This window comes from Triturus cristatus, chromosome 7, assembly GCF_964204655.1.
Source record: "Triturus cristatus chromosome 7, aTriCri1.1, whole genome shotgun sequence".
NCBI lineage: Eukaryota > Metazoa > Chordata > Amphibia > Caudata > Salamandridae > Triturus > Triturus cristatus.
The window spans coordinates 186,272,443-186,292,259 of NC_140590.1; the positions used below are offsets into that span (position 1 = coordinate 186,272,443).

The following is a 19,817-nucleotide window of genomic DNA, read 5'->3' on the forward strand; positions in this document are numbered from 1 at the left end:
TGGCAGGGGAGACTGGGTGGAGAGGGGATCCCGATTTCACTTTGGAAAGAAAACTGCCAGTCACAGTTAAGAGTCTTAAGACTAAAAAATCCTCAGAGAAGGTGATAGCATGGAAATCTCTCCGTAACCTCTCTTTAGAAAATTTCGTAAATGTGGCACAGTTACCTTAAATTAACATTACCCTTTTTCCATGCCAATATCCTTTCTAAAGGTGATGAATATTTGCCACTGTATTTTGACCAGAAGAGCTCTCTCATAAACACAGGCAAGTAATCAAAAGCAAATAAATATTTTAGTCAATAATGAGAGTTTGTGAGTAGTTTTAAAGGGATTTATTTTTTAATCAAAGTTTAGGATTTTTTGATTCTTCATTTTGTATTAGCCAAATATCAATCAGGTTACAGAACTGAAAATAGAAAAATAAAGTTAGTGCAGAGCATTTTATAATGTGCACAGAGCGTGTTCCATAAGGGAAAGAATCCCTATTCCAAGAAAAGGAGACACAAATGATGTCAGTCAGAACTCATGAAAAGTTAAAAAATAAAGCCAGAGTGAGGTTAGCATAAGGCTAAAGCGATGATTAATAATTGCAGAATCTCCCATAAAGAGAAATAAAGCATAGAGCAAATATACTTTGGCAAAGCAAGTTAGTCAAAGCATAACATGTTTGTTTTTAATAAAAGTCAGAATGGAACACATAGCCTACATCTAAGTCCCAACTGAATCTGCCTCCCCCAGTTCAGCTTTGTCTGAATCTGTTCTGCTCTGCTTCTGCCCTCCCTCATCTGCAGGTCTCTATCTCTCTGTCTAAGTCTCCTCCTCTGCAGGTCTCTAAATCTGAGTCTTAAACTCCTAAACTAGGAACACATTTATAAATGTGAACAAATGTTGCAGAGCATGTGGCATGATCTTCGTTCTTCATCCAATGGGAATACAGCATTCTCCAGAAGGACATCTCCACCTCTCTGCTGTCTGCACGCGTCCTCTGTCAGGCAAGCGAACTCCTTCCCACGGCGCATTTTGAATCTTATTTAAAATGACTTCATCTCCTAACCTTCTGTTAAAGAAACATTTTATTTTAACTAAACACATAGAATTAGCTGCAAAAGAACTTATTATGTAAGCAGGAATCATTAAATCATAATATGGTCATACTTTTTAAAATGCGTGTGATTTTCAATTTTCTCTAAGCAAGTAAATAAATGAGGCTTTGTTTGAAACATTTTACCAGCAACTAAATACAATAAAGCAGGTTACATATTGTAAATTATGTAAGGCATCCTTCTTTCACACAAGAGAAAACATTCCCCTGTTATCTAGAAGGTCAAGCTGGAGCTCTCAGAGCAAGCTAAATTATGAGATGTTTTGTGTGTTTCTACACATAAAAATGTTGGGTAATTCAATACACTGCATACCTGTTTAAACATTTTTGTAAGTTAAAATTACATTCTATGGTGATGACAAAATCTATAGTAGCCACATTAAAGTCTAACTATGAATTAATTATGCATGTTTGTATTATTTATTAAGGGGAAAGCATCTGATTAAAGGTCTCATGTTTTTATTTTCAAGGACCAAATGTCTGGGTGCCACGTTTTAAAATTCATTTTTTTTGGGACGCCCAAGGCAGATTTGCCATTAGCAGTACTCAATTCTATATCAAAATGTTATGCTGTCTCGGAGGTGATCCCTTGTTGCTCAGGCAGAGAGGATGTATAGTTCCTAAGCATAGTATCTATCTTCTCCGAGAAATACAGCACTAGGTTACAGTAGTCAGTTGAAGGGATGGAAGTGACTGAGGCTTCCTTGAGGGGAGCAAGAGACTTGACTATGTGAGAGATCTCCTGAGGTGAGCCTCTAGATAGCTCAGTCTTATGGGTGAAGAATCTGGCACGTTTGCTTTTGATTTGTTTATCATAGTTTTTCAGTGCATCAAGGTAAAAGATTTTGTCATCTAACTTGTAGCAGCTCCACCATAGGAGCTCCAGCCTTTTGCACGCCTTTTTCATATTGAGAAGATCCTCAGTAAACCACTCAGCTGACAGTTTACCGCGGGTACTATTACAAGATTTCAGAGGAGCCAGGGTGTCTAACGCCCTAGTTATTCAGACTGCAATTTGTTGATTTGCTCTCTGTGGACATATGTTTAGTTCTGGGGTGTTCAGATTCAGCTAGGGTGTAAAGGCAGATGGTGTAATCAAAGATCATTTGCGTGTTTTTATAGCAGAGCTACAGGGAACAAGAGGAGTTGAAGAAGAGTCCGCAATCTAAAAAGGAAGAATGAAAGGATCTGACCAGGCAATGGGAGACTTTCACCAGCAAAAGATTAGCAAAAATGGGGTCAAGTATATGACCAAAAATATGGGTGGGTACTTGTGCCAACTGATTAAACTGAGGCAAATCCAGGTCTTTGACTAGGTACAATGCGGTATGACAACTCGCATCTCCAAAATGTATATTTAATTCACCCAGGATTACGAAATTGGAGTAGCAAATGGCACATTAAGGAAGGAAGTGCATCAAGGCATTAGTAAACACCGAGACTGGGTCAGGTGGGTGATAGACCAGGAGACCTGCAGCAGAATGGGAACTGGTTAATGATAAAGTAAAGAAAGCGGCCTCACAGCCAATGATTGTTAGTTTGGTTAGACTACATAGAAGTTGTCGCTTGAAAATCACTGCCAGCTCCCCGCCCTTTTGGTTGGGTCTGTCCACTCTCAGAATTGCATAATCATGAGGGACAGCATCCAAACCTCTAGTGAAGACTGAGCATTCCGCCAGGTTTCAACACGAAACAGGGTCGATGGCTGTTGGCTAGTCGGTAGCTCAGCGATCTAGACCAGTGCTTGGCTAAGGAGCTGCAATATAGTTGCAAACATTGGGCAGCATTGGGACAATAGAGATTGGTTGGTTCAGCCCGCCTCAGCATTGACGCGGAGTCAAAAGTGAAATTAGACTTCTCACCTACAGCTGCGCTGAATAATCGATCCATGGAGTGGTGGCAGTGTTCCTTTACTGTCGGTTCCAAGGTTTGAATCCCAGATGCGGAATAGCGTAGGGTGGTGGACAGAAAAAGAGCAAGAGGCATGGCCCCTGGCACTGTTCAGTCCTGGATGGGCGCAGACGGCCTTGCCTTAGGCACACCTTCAGAACGCCACTGGCGCATCCACTGCGCATCAGCGCAGCTGCCATAAATTTCTAGCCTTCCTCCAATAGGGCGTGGTTAAGCACCGGGGTGGCAAACAAATACAGATTGTACCCATATATAAAAAGGGTCATAGAAATGACCCCACAATTACAGGCTAATTAGCTTGCCGCCAAATCCTGAAGAAACATGTTGAATGGGTGGTGGAAAATAATACACTTTCTTTGTTACAGACTGCGTTCCACCAGAAAATAAGCACCACCGATCAGACCTTGTGTCTGTGCACAATTTCTGGAAATCGGTGCTAATAGAGAAGGGACACTTATATGTGGTCTTTGTGGACCTGAAATCGGCCTTTGACTTTATCCCCAGAAATACATTATGGGCTGTCCTGGGAAATATGAGAGTAGCTGATGGTATTTTATCAATTATGATAACACTGCACAAGTTAAATTATGCTCAGGTCATGTGTGGCAGAAATGGAGCATTGACAGACACCGTTTGAATCCAGAAGGGAGTCAACAAGGCTGAGTATTAGCCCCCAAGAGAAGAGATACCCCTTATACATAAATGATTTAGTGAATTTTTACACCTTTCATAATTATGATTTTGTATGACATAGTAGGCATGCTTCTCTTGCTCATGCTATCAATAGCCCGCCACCAACCATTTGCACTATACGAGACCATCATGGGCCATATGTAGGTAGAACGTGTTTTGCGATTCTCTAATTGCAATTTTTAGGGAATCGCAATTAGAGAATTGCAAAACGGAATGTAGGTAGAATTAGCAAATATTTTTGCGAATCCTACATATTCCTTAATTGCGAATTGCAAATTGCAAATTGCAATTCGCAATTAAGGAATACCTACCCATTCATTCCTATGTGCCTAGAGGCCCATAGGAATGAATGGGAAGACATTCTCAATTTACGATTCTCAATTAGAGAATCGCAAATTGAGAATGCAATTTCAAGTGTGCCAGGGTGTCAAAAGGACACCCTGTTGCACCCCTGAAATGAGCATGGGTGCACATGTGGCACACATACATGCCCTAAGGACATGTGTGTGCACCACATGCCACTTTGAAAAATGCAAAAATATGCATTTGTGAAAGAAATCTCAAATTACCACCAACCTGTAGTTGGTGGTAATTTGAGATTCCTTAAGGCCAATTTGCACTTTTTGGTGCTTCTTACATTGCATTTAAGGAATCGCAAAATTTGCGATTCCTTAAATGCAATAGCAAAATAAGGAATCGCAAATTTGCCCCTTAGAGTCTACCTTAGAGATGACATGTAAGTTTTAAAAAGGAAGTTTTATGCCTTTAAAAGGTTTATTTCACCATGTCGAAGTGGCAGTTTAAAACTGAACCACAGGCTTCGCTAGCAGGCCTGAGACATGTTTCAAAGTGCTATTTTAGTGGGTTGCACAATGTAGGCGGGTGCATGCCCACTAGTAGCATTTTAATGCATAGGCACTAGTTGCATGTAGTACCATTTACTAGGTATAATTAAATGTGCCAATTAGGTGTAGGTCAATTTCACTATGTTTTATAAAGAATGCATGAGCACTTTAGATCTGGTTAGCAGTGATAAATTGCACCGAATCCTAAAACCAACAAAAACAAATTCAGCAAACAGGAGGGGTGAAGGCAAAACTTTTGAGGGACTACCACCCAGGGGTGTCAAGTCTAACACATCCATGGTGAAAGCACATACCAGAGTGTCTTACAGTAATCAAATGAGATAATTTAAATGGTAGAAAATAGACAAGTGGAAATTTATAAGCAGTAAAAAGAAGGTAGATTCAAGTGGGGATATTGAAGTAATAGGATTGTGTAGATCAATGTGGGAAATGAAGGCAGTAGAATTGAAAAGATTGGTTTGGGTGTCAAAGTCAGTAGGTTTACGTAGATCAATGAAGGAAGTAGGATTGAGTAGATCAGTGTGGATATTGAAAGTAGCAGAATCATATATGTCAATGTGGGAAATGAAGGCAGTAGGATTGAAGAGATGAGTGTGGTTGTCAAAGTCAGTAGGACTGCAGAGATCAATGTGCGTAGTGAAGGAAGTGGGATTGAGTAGGTCAGTGTGGATGTTGAACTCAGTTGTGTTATGTTCATCAGTGTGGTGTTGAGAGCAGTAGGGGTGACTGGAACTGTGTGGTTGTTGAAGGCAGCAGGGTTTGTGTAGATCAGTGTGAGTGGTGAAGGCAGTAGTATTATGTATAGATGTGTGGGTGTTGAGTGTGAAGAGAGGAATCTAGCTAACACTGTGTGGTGTGATGTGAAAATAATGCATATGGTTTTTGGGACTGCATGAGTACAAAGAGTATTTATGTAAAGAGTTGAAGGTGTCTGATGAGTCTGTAGTCACTACCATGGGGCCAATATGAAGGACAAGTATAACACTGAGAAAGTGGTGAGTATGAGGATGGAGAGAATGGTCAAAAGTATGGTGATTAAGAAAGCTGCTGACTACTGAAGAGGCATGAGAGAGGTAAACCACATTGGTGTTACATTATTTTCTAATATACTGGATATTGGTTGGCATGTGGTTATGTGTACATGAGTGTGTGTGTGTTTGTATGTATGTGTGCGTGTGCACATCTGGATGCATCCATGCGTGTATGGAGGTATTTGTGTGGTATTTCAAATATGAAGAGGTTCATATAGGGCAAGACTTAAGCAGCTCTGTGGAGTGCATTTGAAAGTGCTGTGAGTGGAATATGGAATTGGAATATGATACAGAAAAGTCCACAAAAGTTGAAGGCTCAGTCAGAGAGAGAGATGTATTTTCCTCACTCTCTATAGGTGTGCTTTATTTTTTCACTCAGCTTCGCATCGGTAAGCATCATTGCTTCTGTTAAGGCCACTTTCAGTAAAAGCTGCGAAAAGGAGAAATAAAAAAAGAATGTTACACTTTGTTTTATTTTGCCACCTGTTAAGCACTGGTGAGCTACAATTAAGAAGTGGAGAAGATGAAATTGTTCTCCTTCTCGAGAGAAGAGACAGACAAAGAGAAACTGAGAGAGAGATATACAGAGAGAGAGAAAGAGAGAGAGAGAGGGAGAGAAAGAGAGTGTGTGTGTGTCTTCATTGACTTGCATGTAGTAGGTCCTTAGAAAAAGAGTGTTTCAAGAAATAAGATGCAAGGCCCAGTACATGGATTCAAACACCTGTGATCCATCTTGGCTGTCTGAACTTTCTTTCTATTATTCTTGGCTCATAATCAAGCTCTCAGAACAGGGCACCCATCAATATTAAATAATGCCTTGTATAAGAAATAGGTGTATTTGGTGAAGGGGGTAAAATTCATCAAATAATAATCACAATTCTTGCCAGGGCAAACGACAAACGTCCTTCTGTACCGCCTTATCTGGGAGAGACTATCTAACCACAGATTCCTTACCTTTGAATAACCCTGTTGTTAGAGTGCATCTGGAATGTTCTTGAGCAGTACACCTACACGGTAGTAGGTGGAGTTGTTCAGCTCCACGGCAGTGTTGTCCGTGCCGGAAGTGGCGACGTGTACGGTACCTATATGGGCGCCACCTTGGGGCACTGACTTAAGTTACTTTTGAGACTGTCCATACCAGGAGCAAGGAGACACAGTGAGAACTGACTACTAGTGTGTAAAAGGCAAAGGCCCTGAAAAGGGTGTCCCTTACACCTGAACCAGTTTGCAGAGCAGAGTGGATGGGAGGGTCAGTTAGGAACATGTGGCTAGACAGAATCTTTACGAGATAAGAAGTTACTGAATGTAACTAACTTGTCCATCTGATAGAGACTTAAAGCCAAGGCCACTGGAATTATGTGGTAGGAGTGGAGAGAGCCAAATTATGTGGTAGGGTTGAATAAATGCAGCAAGAAAAGGCAAATATGCAACATAATGCAGCACATTTTGTAATAGTATTACTTTGTTATTTTGTCATTTATAAACTTGATAACACTGTCTGGGCATTGGCTGCACTTCGTTAGTCCCAGTTTAACATCCGTATATAGCAATAAGCAACAGAAAGGTGAACAGGCCAGCTTTGCATAGGACCTTCCACTGTGCTGCAAAACGCGTTGCTGCATTTTTTGTAACATTTGAACTATTTGAGCTAGAAGCAAAAATCTTTTTGGGGTAAATTCCTTACCTTTGAATAAATATTCAATCAATATCTCCCCAGAGGTGGGTCTGCGAACTTGATTAACCCAAAATGTCATGCAGGACCGAAAGGGTAAAGTGCCTGTTATAATGGACCTGACCGTCAGGCAGTAATGTTTTGTGAAATTGTGCAGGGATGCCAACGTCGTTGTCAGACAGATGTCCAGGAGAGGATGCCAGACACTAATACAGTGGTCGCAGTCTTGGCTCTGGTAGAGTGAGCCCGCAAGCCATCAGGGGGCTGTTTCTTGTCCATTTTATTCACCATGGAGGTCAGTTTTTAACTTCATTCTTGAAGGAGTCCAATATAATTTAGACAGATACCCAGTGGTTGGTCATCTTTTTCATACATCTCCACATAAGATTCCAACCATTGTGTTGTGTAGAATAAGAGGTATAGGTCCTGACAAATTGCCACTAGAACTCTATGACTGATAAAGGCATGAAACATGTTGGCCCATCAGCTATCATAGATCACGATTTCTGATGATATCAACCACATCTTTAATATAGGAAGGTGGATTTGCTCATTAAAAACATTTTTAGAGGACTGCTTTACCAATTTTAAACCTGCACTATCTCACTCACAAACACATCAATCACACCAATCTACACTTGTAGCCCCTACATATATGGCAATAAAAGATCTCCGGTAAAGAGCCCCCTCATGAGTGCCCATCAGGCATTGCAGCTCCTGCTCAGTGTGGAGCACTCCTGACGATAAAGCATGACACACACTCACCTGGGTGTGTGAGGGCACTTGCTCCTGAAGAGTCATGCTGCCTGCTGACTCTCCAAGCTAGGAACAACCTTTCTGTCTTCGTGAAAAACTGCATAACTTTTTTTCGATACTACATCTGTCACCACCATTAGATATGGTTGGGTAAGGTAGAGGGGGTCTTCCACTGATCCAATTGCAGTATGTTAGCCACCACTGCAGTTCCTTTGCGGTTCCCTCAGAGATCTGTCTGAGAGATTACCCAAATGCTACGCCCACTGGGCCTTCAGGTCTCACTGCAGAGCCCGCATGTGCCAGCGGGCAAGTTTACCCAGCAGATTGCAGAGACCATGAGGCCCAAAGGCCTCAGAGTCAGTTTCTACAAAATCCAGTATAAAGGCTGAATCATCGGTATCATAGCCTGAATATCCTGAAACGCCACTCAGGAGGGTAGGCCTATAACTGCACAGTGTCCAGAACAACTCTGATGAAAGGGAGTGTCTGAGAAGGAGTAAGTTGTGTGACTTTGGCATGTTGATAGAGAACTCCAGCGAGTGCAGGATGTTCGCCATAGCCAGAAGGTGGGTGACAAATGCTTGTTGTGCGCCCGCCTTCAACAACCAGTTATAGAGGTAGGGGAAGACTGAAATCCCCGCCTCTGCAGATGAGCTTCAACCACCACCATTGCCTTGGTGAACATCTGAGGGCCATTGGTAAGGCCGAAAGATAGAACAGCAAACTGAAAGTGCTCATGTCCCACTGTGAACAACAGATATCGTCTGTGGACCACAAGATGGGGATATAAAAATATGTGTCCTGCAAGTCCGATGCTACCATCTAGTCTCCTGGATCTAGGGCAGACAAAACTTGGGCGAGTGCGAGGATTTTGAATTTCTCCTTCTTCGAGGAGAGGTTGAGAAGGTGCAGATCTAGGATAGGACGAACTCCTCCATCTTTCTTTGGCACAAGAAAATAGTGGGAATAGCAACCACAATCTACTTCTGATGCAGGCACCCTTGGCCATGAGAGCCTGCGCTTCTTAACTGAGCAAGGAGAGATGGTTTTCTGTCAGCCGATTGTAAGATGGTGACATTGGTAGAGGGAGTGTCACACAAGGGTGTAGTAGTGTTTTTGGACTATCTGGAGCACTCAATGGTCTAATGTTAATGACCAAAGGTGAGGGAGGAGACGGCCTCCCACTGGGTGCCCATGATGGTCTGAGGCTTGGAGGCAGTGGCTGCCATGGGTGATGGACTGACCGTACTGCTGGCCGCCTGGCGTGGAGGGTATGGACGCATTTAGAGCTGCCTTCTGCAGCCTCAAAAGGGACAGAAGGTGGATTCAGGTTGATGAGGGGCCATGGACAAGCCCAATGACCTAGCTGTTGCCCTGCTGTCTTTGAAGCGCTTCACCACTGAATAGGACTTGTCTCCAAAGAGGTGAGAGCCATCAAAGGGCATGTCCATGAGGAAGCATGGACATTCCCTGAAAATACTGATGTTTTCAGCTAGGGGTAGACAAGTGAGTCGGTTGTGTCCAGTCCACATCTCATGGAGAACTGTGCTGCATCTCTCCCATTTGCAAAAGCTTGAGAGAGTATGGCCCGGGCCTCTTCTAGGACCAAAGGCGGCACTTGCGCAATTGAATCCCATAGAGTATAGGAATAACACGCCATTGGAATAGTGGGCCAATGAGCATGCACTATTCACCAACTGCACTGTAGGCAGGTGGAGAACATTCTCATACCAAAGGTGCCCAGCCTCTTAGATTCCCTATATGGGGTGTTAGGGAATGTGCCAGGGTGAAATTGGGATGAGGAGGCTTGGCCCACCAATATCTATCAGCAGGGTGCTGGGTAAGGAAACTGGGGATCCCCAGGAGTGTGGCAATGGCGGTGGGTGATTGTCCCATTCACAGGAACCCCGGTGCAAGGCTTAGAGCAGACTCCAACCAGGATGTCCATAAGGGCTTCATTGGATGGGAGTAAGGGTTCTAAGGGTGTGACTCCCTGCTGAAGCAACTCTGTCAAGACATTAATCTTGACTACAACTGAGGGTAGTTTAGAGTCCAGGGCCACAGCTTCCCTGCGCATGCATCACCATTGAGGCACCCTTCTGCGTAGCTACACTTGGAGGGAATCCAGGCCAGTGTCAAGTGAGGTGTCCAACCCACTGGCCTCACCCAGTTCCTCATGCCAATTGTTCTCCTCAACTGAGTTTTCTCCATAAGGGTCCGTAGAATCCTCCCAAACTTCTCCCTCACCATGCCTATCAATCAAATAAGACACTGGCTCTGCTCCAGGAAGGGTGTCCTCAGTCGGCGATGGACATGTCATTGGATGACTCCCATCCGGCTCCGTGTCAGAGTTCGAAATGACGATGAGGATGGCCGGGGATGTCAGCACTGGAGCAGGCGCTGAGGAAGGTCCCAGTCTCGCCGGCAGCTCCACTCTAGATTCAGTGAGGGATCCTTGGGGCCTGACTGGCGCCGAAGTCAATCCCGCTGGCGTGGGCCCAGTTGGGCCCTTTTGGCACCAAAAGGTGCTCTAGAGGTCCTGAGCCACTCAAAGATGTGGAGCATGGCCTCATAAAATTCCTACATCTGGGTGGTGGTTCGCTTCAGCTCTGGTAAAATCAGGGAAGAGCTGAGCGGACTCAGGTTCAGACCCTGCTGCCTCTTGGGGCTTGGAGTGCTGATGCTCTCTTGTCTCATCAAATGACTTCAACAGATGAGAAGTCGAAGAACGTTTGGGCCGCTTTGATTTCTTATGTTTTTGGGACTTTTGACTTCCCCAATAAATTTGAGTGCGAACATCGGAAGGGGTCCAATGAACGGTCCTGGAACCTGTCATGCAAACGGGACCTCTAGCGTCACAGAGACGATCTATGTTGGGTGGCAAGGAGCTTTAGGGATTTCTCCCTCATTGCCTTCAGATACATGGTGTGACAGTCTGTGCATCCCTTGGAATTGTGTCCCGGCTCCAGGTACCACAACCACACCAAGTAAGGGTCTGGCACAGACATTTTCCTATTACAGGCCCCACATATTTTGAAACCAGTCAGTTTCTTAAGTGACATCCTCAAACCAGGAGATGAAGTCTAAAAAAAGTCGCCAAAATGTTGAAAAAGACTAGCCAAAAAGTGACTGAGGGGTAGCTTTTCTGGATGAGCGCTATACGAAGCAGAAAGGAAAGAACTGACGTCAGCGTGCAGATGTGGCGCCTATATAGGTACCACACACGTCACTTCTAGTACAGACCACACCATCTAAGCTGACATGGATCTGAATGATGCCAGCTACCAGCATGCAGGGGTCCTGCTTGATAATCTTCCATATCCAGCCGGACGTCAGGGAATATTGAAAGGTAAGGAATCTGCGGCTAGATGTCTCTATCATATTAAGCTTCAGTAGAAGTAATGTGTAAACTATTTAGACATCACTCAAACAGTAATAAAGTAAAAACACAATGCAAGAACAATCCCAAAGCAATTTAGAAAAATTGAGAATATTCCAGAAAATAAGCTGGCTCAAAAAATGACAACTATCGAATAGGTACTACTGGAGATATTAACTTCTAAAGTTAGCACCAAAAAGCACAAAGAGCTAACGACGGTTATCTGCTAGTGCTTGACTGTGTCAAAGTAAAAAATTAAGGACAAACGCAATGGATTGTAGTTCAGAAACAGGGACCAAGCTCGTACCGATGGAAATTTTATCTTCTGACTTAAAAACATATATGGGGGAAGTGTTCGTCGATGAGTAGTCAGTGAGGCAAGCTACAAGCTGGATCCAGAGCAGGAAGATGTCAACGTCGATCCACTTTGGAATCGCTCTCATTGAAGCCCTCTCCATTGAGGCTAAGAAACTTTTCTGGAAGTCAGATCTGCTTCAGCGGGCCAAACTAGCAAGTTCAGGCCTACTAATGATCCTATGTCGATGGCTGTGGCTACGAATGTGATCCCGGCCTTTGTTGATGTTGGAAACAGCACTTTCTGGTTGGCTGAAAGGATGCACCTAGCCAGGCAGACCCCACGTCTCCCATTAAGGGTGGGTGATTACACGCACTGTATAACCTGTGCTCACCGTTGGGTAGCTTTGCACTAAGCAGTCAGGTTTAATCCAGCGGCAATGTGTAAAGCAAAGTCACAGCAGGCACTCACGATAAATACACTGAGTGTCACTAAAGAGATTTCACACAGGGTGCATGTAAACACGTTTGTGTTCAACACACATAACCAATCATTATAACAAGAACATCAGGTGCTTTTGGGCATAAAATACATTCAGTAATATTGTTAGGAGTACTAGGCCCACTGTTATGATATCAACAGTGTGTATATGGGGACAATTCCTAATCTAACTCCCAGACACGAGGCCACAAGTGGCTGAAGTCACTTAGTCTGGGTCCTCTGGAAGCAGGTGGGAATATGTAGCAAGTTTAATTAAGAGGTACTCATAAACAAATGGAGTTTAGCAGCCACTCTGGAAGTTCACCCAAAGGTCTCAAAACACAATGGAGTCAGGCGGTCTCTTTACCCCTTTCAAACTGTATCAGGAGCATTACATTTACCCAGTCAATTTCTCTTGCTGCTACCTAGCACCAAGATGCCTTTGGGAGGGGACAGGTGTGGAGAGGGCTGTTGGTCCACCACGTTGAAGGGCACAAAGGGAACAACTGATGAATGGGGAGTAACACAGGAGAGCCTCTCAATAGGATGAAGCACCCCAACAGGTATACAATGATCAGGGTCATGCCCAGGCAATCCAGGCACAGCATCTGGTGCTCGTTGGTGTGAGTCGACCAGACACTTGAGATCTCAAAGACAGTGAGTTGCAAATTCTGTATTCACTGGAAATGAGTCAGTAGAACCGGTGCACGTTAATATGGGTTGCACCAGGCAATTCCAATCACACACAATGAAGAGGCATCACGTCCAGTGCATGATGATCACATTGCACCAGACTAGTCCGGTAACACACACAGGTGCAAGTTCAGCAGAGCCACATAAGGTAGGATGCAGCACTACTAAGGGTACTCTCCTATCTTCAAAGGTCACAACCTGTGAATAAGACCCTGCACACATTGAGCATGCATTTGGCGTGTTGCATAAGAGAGATGTGGCATGATCTATGAAGCAGGTCACCTTGGATCCCACAACTGGAGAATCCGCCACCACCAACAAGATACTTATGAGTATCTTGGTTCCTGCGATACGGGAACCGCATGCCTTAGATGTGGGCAAGATTTTTGGCCTCCGCACTAGACAATCTGGTCTTCAGGCACAAGTCCTAGTTCTATGCTCTTCCTGCGCTACCCGTTGGGCTTTAGTAGCCGATGTGGGCACTTGAGAGAGCACAGCTCTCCAGATGTAAGGTAGACAGTGTAGTTCCCTCGTGGCAGATCTTTGATGTCCCTGAGATTCCCTGGAAAACAGGAGACCCACAAACGGGCCCTTGAGAGCACACTTCAGGGCGCCACACTTCAGCAGGTCTCAGCCCAGGACAGCCACTATCTGCACAACCGAGTCCTCTGGCAATGTGCACCACGCAGTCTAGTTCTCTGGTCCCAGATCCCCACAAGCATATCTCACCCCTCGCTGAAGGACTGCTCCCATTGTTATACTATTGGGAGTCTTTGAAGTTAGGGGTGTGTAGGGTTTTCCCTTTGAACCACAGATGTCTCCCATAAATTGTAGGCCTGTCTGCCATGGGGCCATGGAATGTAGCTCTTAATCTTTAGTGGGGCCATGATCCGGCCCATAGAAGCCAAGTGTCAAAACCTCACTCTCCTATCCATTCCATCCGACTCTCAAATGGCAGAGGTCTGTCATTACCATTGTAGGCCCATGGTTTATGGCTGTTGCTGGTAATGCACAAATGCACTCCCGAGCTCTGGTGTTCACTGTAGCCAGGCACCATGGCACACAAGACACTGAGAGCATAGAAAGGCCCATTTTTTATAAGTCCTACAAACTATAGGCTCTTTTACTTTAGAGCAAACTTCAAACAATGACTTTTTCTGTTTGAACTGAATTTTATTTATCCATTATTTAAAAAAAAAAGTTTTCTTGTTTTTCTCAAAGTTCAAAATACGAAAAGGAAGAACAATTATTCCAATTGTGTATTTTACACCGATGTAATTGACACAAAGCTACGGAAAGTGAATAAAACGCCACAAATGAGCTACATGGCCCTCCAGCGCCGCTGAATTAAGATAAAGCCGGATAAGACCGTTGACTGACTGTTAAAACGCAGACCCCACTAGTGCTGGTATAGATAGATTGGAATCTATAGCATGATTTATTTGAGAATAGTGACTGATGGGCACCCGCTATCTTCCATCAGAAACACTGCAAACGTGGACATCCATTAAGATGAAGCCCTGATGAGAGCCCCAGTACATTCTGCCTGGGTCTCGAAACGTGTTGGTATTTTGCAAGCACGCAGGAATTGTGAATTAAACACACTTTGTTGTTGAGGGGAAAGGACTGAAAAATTACCCCCAGCGCACACATTTAAACCTGTTCCCTGTGTTAGGAATTTCTTTTATTAGTAAAGAATTGCTATTGCACAATTCAGTGTTGTTTAAAATCTCACATGTAATGATGTTGCACCTCATTGTTTGTTTATGAATGTTTGTTGGTGAATTGTCTAAATGTAATTTTGCTTTATGTGGAATTATTTGTTGATGTTATTGGAATAATTGTTCTTCCTTTTCGTATTTTGAACTTTGGGAAAAACAAGAAAACATTTTTTTTTTTTTAAATAATGGATAAATAAAATTTCATTAAAACAGAAAAAGTCATTGTTTGAAGTTTGCTCTAAAGTAAAAGAGCCTAAAGTTTGTAGGAGTCAGGTCCGTTTTTGTGGTTTTGATAACTAGTACGGCCCTACCTGACCCCTGTCCTTTGGGCCTAACCCCCTTCCGTGGTGACATTCCCTATAAGTGGCATTTCTAAGCGAGTTATGCCAACATCACCTTTACCACTGCAAAGGGTTTGGCACAGCAAATACATTGATAGGAAACATCAAGAGGCTGCTCCACTACAATCCACTATTGCAGCCTGAAACAATAGCAACTGCTTCCTCTTGTTAACCTCTGGGAAGAGCAAGCCTCATAGGTAGTGAAACCACACTCAGGTATCCTCCCACTACCTGGGCACACGTGCGCTTTTGCATACCCTTACCTGCAATGGCAGGTTGTACACAATGGCTCCAGCATCAGAGGTGCAAGTGCGTCCCTAACATTCTGCAATGGCAGGCTGGACATGGGTTTAACTAATACAGGGGTCAGTGCTCACAAACGGTCTGCGATAGCAGGCTGCACACGCAATCAAGGGGCACCATAGGTGTGGTTGTGCACACACAACGGCCTGTACTAGCATAATAGATGCCCGTGCGCACACATTGGTCTGGAATGCTAGGCCGGGCACATGGGCTTACCCAGACCCTAGCACCGTTAGGAGCAAGGGCATCACAGGTCGGACACATTGGATTACCCAGGCTCCAGCACCTCAGGTACGAGTGCATGCACACCGCCCTGCCCAGACAGCGAGACTAACGTTGCCCCCTGACGTGTACGATGACGCACACCCATTAACTGAATTGAGAGACTGTGGGACCTCGTCTTGGTCTCAAGTTGGGCATCCCGTTAGGGATGTCAGACCACTGCTAGTTGGAGTGTCTGCATGCAGGAACCTCAGCGTCTTGCGACTGTGTGTCAGCATGGAAGTCCTTTGCCTCCTCTCTCTGCCTCAGTAAAGATATGGTGTTTATATACCCAAAGCGGTACCATCAGGGTATATACCTTGCTGTGTCTGGACTAGGATGACGGAAGGAATGACCCTTATACTTAGTTATTATATGGGGGATGGTAGTCCTGCTGAGATTCCAAGAATCCTCATGCATAATGAATGAGGCTAGTTATTGGAGAAAACCCTATGTCATTTAGGCATGACCTTACCTAGGCAAAAGGTCAGTACTAATAACCGTTATGTAGTGTAATGGCAGGGGAAATGTAGGTGAAAGGTTTATTCACTACCTGAGCCTATATCGAGGTACCTGTATGAAACATAACAGAATCTTTCGGTGATTAACTACCAGGCGATAGAGCCTCGGCAATGGCCCACCACTGCGGTGGTATCCCCCCAGCTCTAGGTCCCATGACTCCCATTGGATTCCTCACGCCCCTCTCTCAGAGCACCCTGCCATCCTTAGGCGGTACTTCCATCTCCACCCCTGGACCACCATAGTTCACAGGAACAGCCCAGGACGAGGGTGACAATGGCCATCAGTGTCCCTACCGCAGCAACCAGACCCCCAAGGACATTTGTCCTCAGTGATTTTGGAAAAGTGGGAGGCAATGGGCCCACAGACCCGACACCTTCATCCTCCTTCCCACTGGACTAGGTAAGGGACGGCCTCCTGCACTTGGTCTGAGTCAGTACTCTGGGACTGGTCCTGGGTAAGTTCTTTTGGCCCCTGGCCCCTTTATTATGAAACCGTACCCCCTGTTTGGGATGAGTACTTCCCGGGTCCGGACTGGGGGGGTCGTCCATTTTGGTCATCCCTCCCCATCCTCCTATGACGGGAAGCCCCCCTCAGTGCATTTATTCTTTATGGCACAGTCCAGCTTCTCCACCTGGCGCTCCCTTTCGTCGCTGCACTAGGCCCAAGGGCTGGATGTAAGGTTTTCTTGGCATTTTCCTGTCCCCAACTCACCCCTCACTTCAAGAAGGAACATGCGGCCTCCTAGTCTTTAACTTGCCCTCGATTCCCTCCTCACTTCGAGAAGGAACATTAAGCTTCCTGGGCTTTAGCTAGCCCCAACTCCCTTTCAACTTTGAGAAGAAACATGAGACCCATTCACCGCGCAGTGGCACAGGGAACTGCCTACACTAAAATGCATCTCTCCCACCCATGGTGGGGAGATCGCCGGCCCATCTGACTGAGGACTATCCCCCAGGTCTTTCTAGCATAAGATGCAAGATCCACCTCCTACAGAGCCAAACTCCAATGCAGGGGAAGCCCCCCATGGGGGGTTCCTCATTACCTGGGCAGGGAACATTCATATGTACCTGCCCAGCCTCCAGCCTATCATCCCTCCATCCCCTTCAGGGCTTCCCTGGGGGGTGCCCCATTGTACGGGCTGACCCGGTCAGCTGAGGCGTAAGTGATGCCAACCTAGGCAGCGACGCAATGGTTCCCCAGAGGCCTGTGCTGAAAGGCCCGATAGATTGGATGCACACTCAGTGCTGCATCCCACTACTAGTCAGTTCCATACCCGCGCTGGGTATTTGGTGTACCTGTTTGTGGGGCACACAGTGGTATGGCATCTGAACCCGTCACATACACAGCACCCTGCCCAGTGCGAGCGAGGTGGGCGCATGCACCGTTCCTCTGCAGTACAGTGAGAAGGTGCCCCGGTTCTTAAGGTCATACAGAGAGAGTCATCAAAGACTAGGAGGGAAAATCAAAACATTTTGGGGTAATTTTCCCTAAAGAGGGCCATGTCTCACAGTCGGTCCTCCGGGCATGAAGATGGCAAAATGTTTCAAAGTCCCAGATCATGGAGTTTGGGGACAGGAAAAGTACACTCTACACCAGTCAATTATCTAGGACCTGGGAGGCAACACTTTGGGGTTAGGACTCACTCCAACAACCTGTAGCTGAAACAGGAGGTCAGCCAATGGATCAAAGTCACTTCTGGGGTCCTGGGTTTAAGGCAAGCAGGTCCGGTCTGATCTGGATTCTTCAGAGAGCAGGGCAGCCCTTCTTCTGATTATTAACAGGTCAAGCTGTGTTCTAATGAGAGTTTCTGGGGCTGTCACCTTTATACCCAGTGCCAGCCTGTGGTGAAGGGCAATCCTTTATACACCCTCTAAACTAGTTCTGGTCAGTTCTTCTCCTCTCTCTGGGTTTGGTGCCAGCCTGACTAGAGAGAAAAAGAGTAGGCAAGCCTAGGCGTGAGCTTAATTTACCAGTGACAAAGTAGGCATACTTTGAAGCTTTGAAAGGGGCTGGGCACGGCCATTCTGTAACCCATATACCTTCATCCACTGTCTGGGTGCAATACACATCTCACCACAGGAGAGCCACCAAGGCCATATGACCGCTGGACACAGGCAGGAAAGCCTTTAGGGTTTAGGCAGAACGAGGACAACTTTATAAAAGATGATAAATAGTAATATAAAATCCAACCTGGCCATAAGGTGAATTGTAGATTACCATTAAAATGAGCCCTTTAATTTAAAACATATTTAATGTAATTGTGTAAACCAGTGTTAGCGTACAGGAGTGTCAGCCTTACCAAAGTGAAAAATGACTTTGAAGGTTGCCAGGACATATACAACATTAAATAAACATACCCACTTTTTGAATACTATGAACCCTGTCTTGTGAGCATTAAGAGCATACCTTAGGGGTGACTTATAAGTACTGAAAATGAAGGTTTAGGCCTGGCAAAAGGTTTATTTTGCCAGATCAAAATGGGGGTTTAAAACTGCACACCTAGGTTGTAAAGGAAGGCCTGGACACATGTTTTGCAGTGATACTTCATTGGGCGGCGCAATGAGTGCTGTAGTCCACTAGTAGGATTTAATTTAAAGTCCTTGGGTACATGTTGTACCATATACTAGGAACTTGCAGGCAAATTGAAGGTTTCAATTAGGGGAATGCCAATTCTAACCTCTTTTGATAGGAGATGACTAGCACTTTACCACTGGTTAACAGGAGTAAAGTGTGCAGAGTCCTATGGTCAGGAAAAACAAGTTCAGCAAAAGGCGGCAAAAATCTAGAGAATATTATACAAAAGATATCAATTTCCAACAACTTGTTAGTTGAAGTAATAAAACCATGAAATATACATGGAGATTACAACACAATAGTTTTTGCCGTCACAAAAATGAATGGTGCTCATATTAGGGGGTCAGGGCATAGCTGTCTTATTTAAAGACTGCTTTACCTGCGTTCCTGAGTCAGTGTCCAATTGGGTGAACATGAGATCCTAGCATTTTCAGTGTTTAATGGTGAACACAAACTTGGGGGAGCAGTCTACAATCCCCATGGCTACAAGCCAGATTTCAGCACCAAATTGTTGTCCCAACTATTACCTCACTGCCTAAAACATAAACACTTCCTAGCTATTAGTGATTTCAATGTTCACTTTGAAAATTCTATGGACCCGGGGGCCAAACACTTGGAAAATGATATGCAGATACTGCAGCTACAACAATGGACCAAAAGGCCAACCCCCATGGCTGGACACACACTAGACCTTTTGTTATTCAACATAGAGACTATTCAAGATTCCAAAGTTACACCTCTTTCTTGGACTGACCACTCCTTAATTTCCTTCTCTTTCAACCTACCAATCGAACCAAACCACGTTACCACACCACCAACAATGGTAAAAAGATCATGGAATTGTATCATCCCCAATTTGTTTGCTTCCCATTTTTTTCCCATGCAACCCAAGCATTGCCAAAACACTCTCTGCCCAGGCAGAGGCAGATCACTTGCACAAAGAGATTGCTAACGCATGGCATCAGTGCGCCCCTAAACTTGAAATCAAATCTAGCAGGAAAACACAAGCAGAGAAATGGTATTCGTTAGAACTGAAATTACTGAAAAGGAGATGTAAATCTCTGGAACATAAGTGCAGACTATCCAAAGATAGTAATGATAGGCAGATCTATAAAGGGGAGCTGAAAAGCTACCATAATGCCCTAAAAATCACAAAAAAACACTACTATACAAAACGAATAGAAGACAACTGTAATTCAACTAAAGAACTATATGAA

At 44.7% G+C, this 19,817-nt stretch overlaps 1 protein-coding gene across 25 annotated transcripts in view; it reads right to left on the minus strand.

Moving 5' to 3' along the window:
• Nucleotides 1-324: 324 nt before the first annotated feature.
• LOC146809181 (uncharacterized) overlaps nucleotides 325-19,817 on the minus strand; it is a 1,126,689-nt gene continuing 1,107,196 nt past the window's right edge. For 16 of the 25 annotated variants that reach the window (XM_085615998.1, XM_085615991.1, XM_085615995.1 and 13 more), the window contains one exon: nucleotides 1,217-6,033. In XM_085615998.1, coding sequence (XP_085472124.1) covers nucleotides 6,024-6,033 — 10 coding nt within the window. In that variant the 3' untranslated portion in view covers nucleotides 1,217-6,023. Of the gene's footprint in view, nucleotides 6,034-19,817 lie in introns of all 25 variants that reach the window. The other 9 variants (XR_014966360.1, XR_014966358.1, XR_014966357.1 and 6 more) reach the window with 3 other exon arrangements.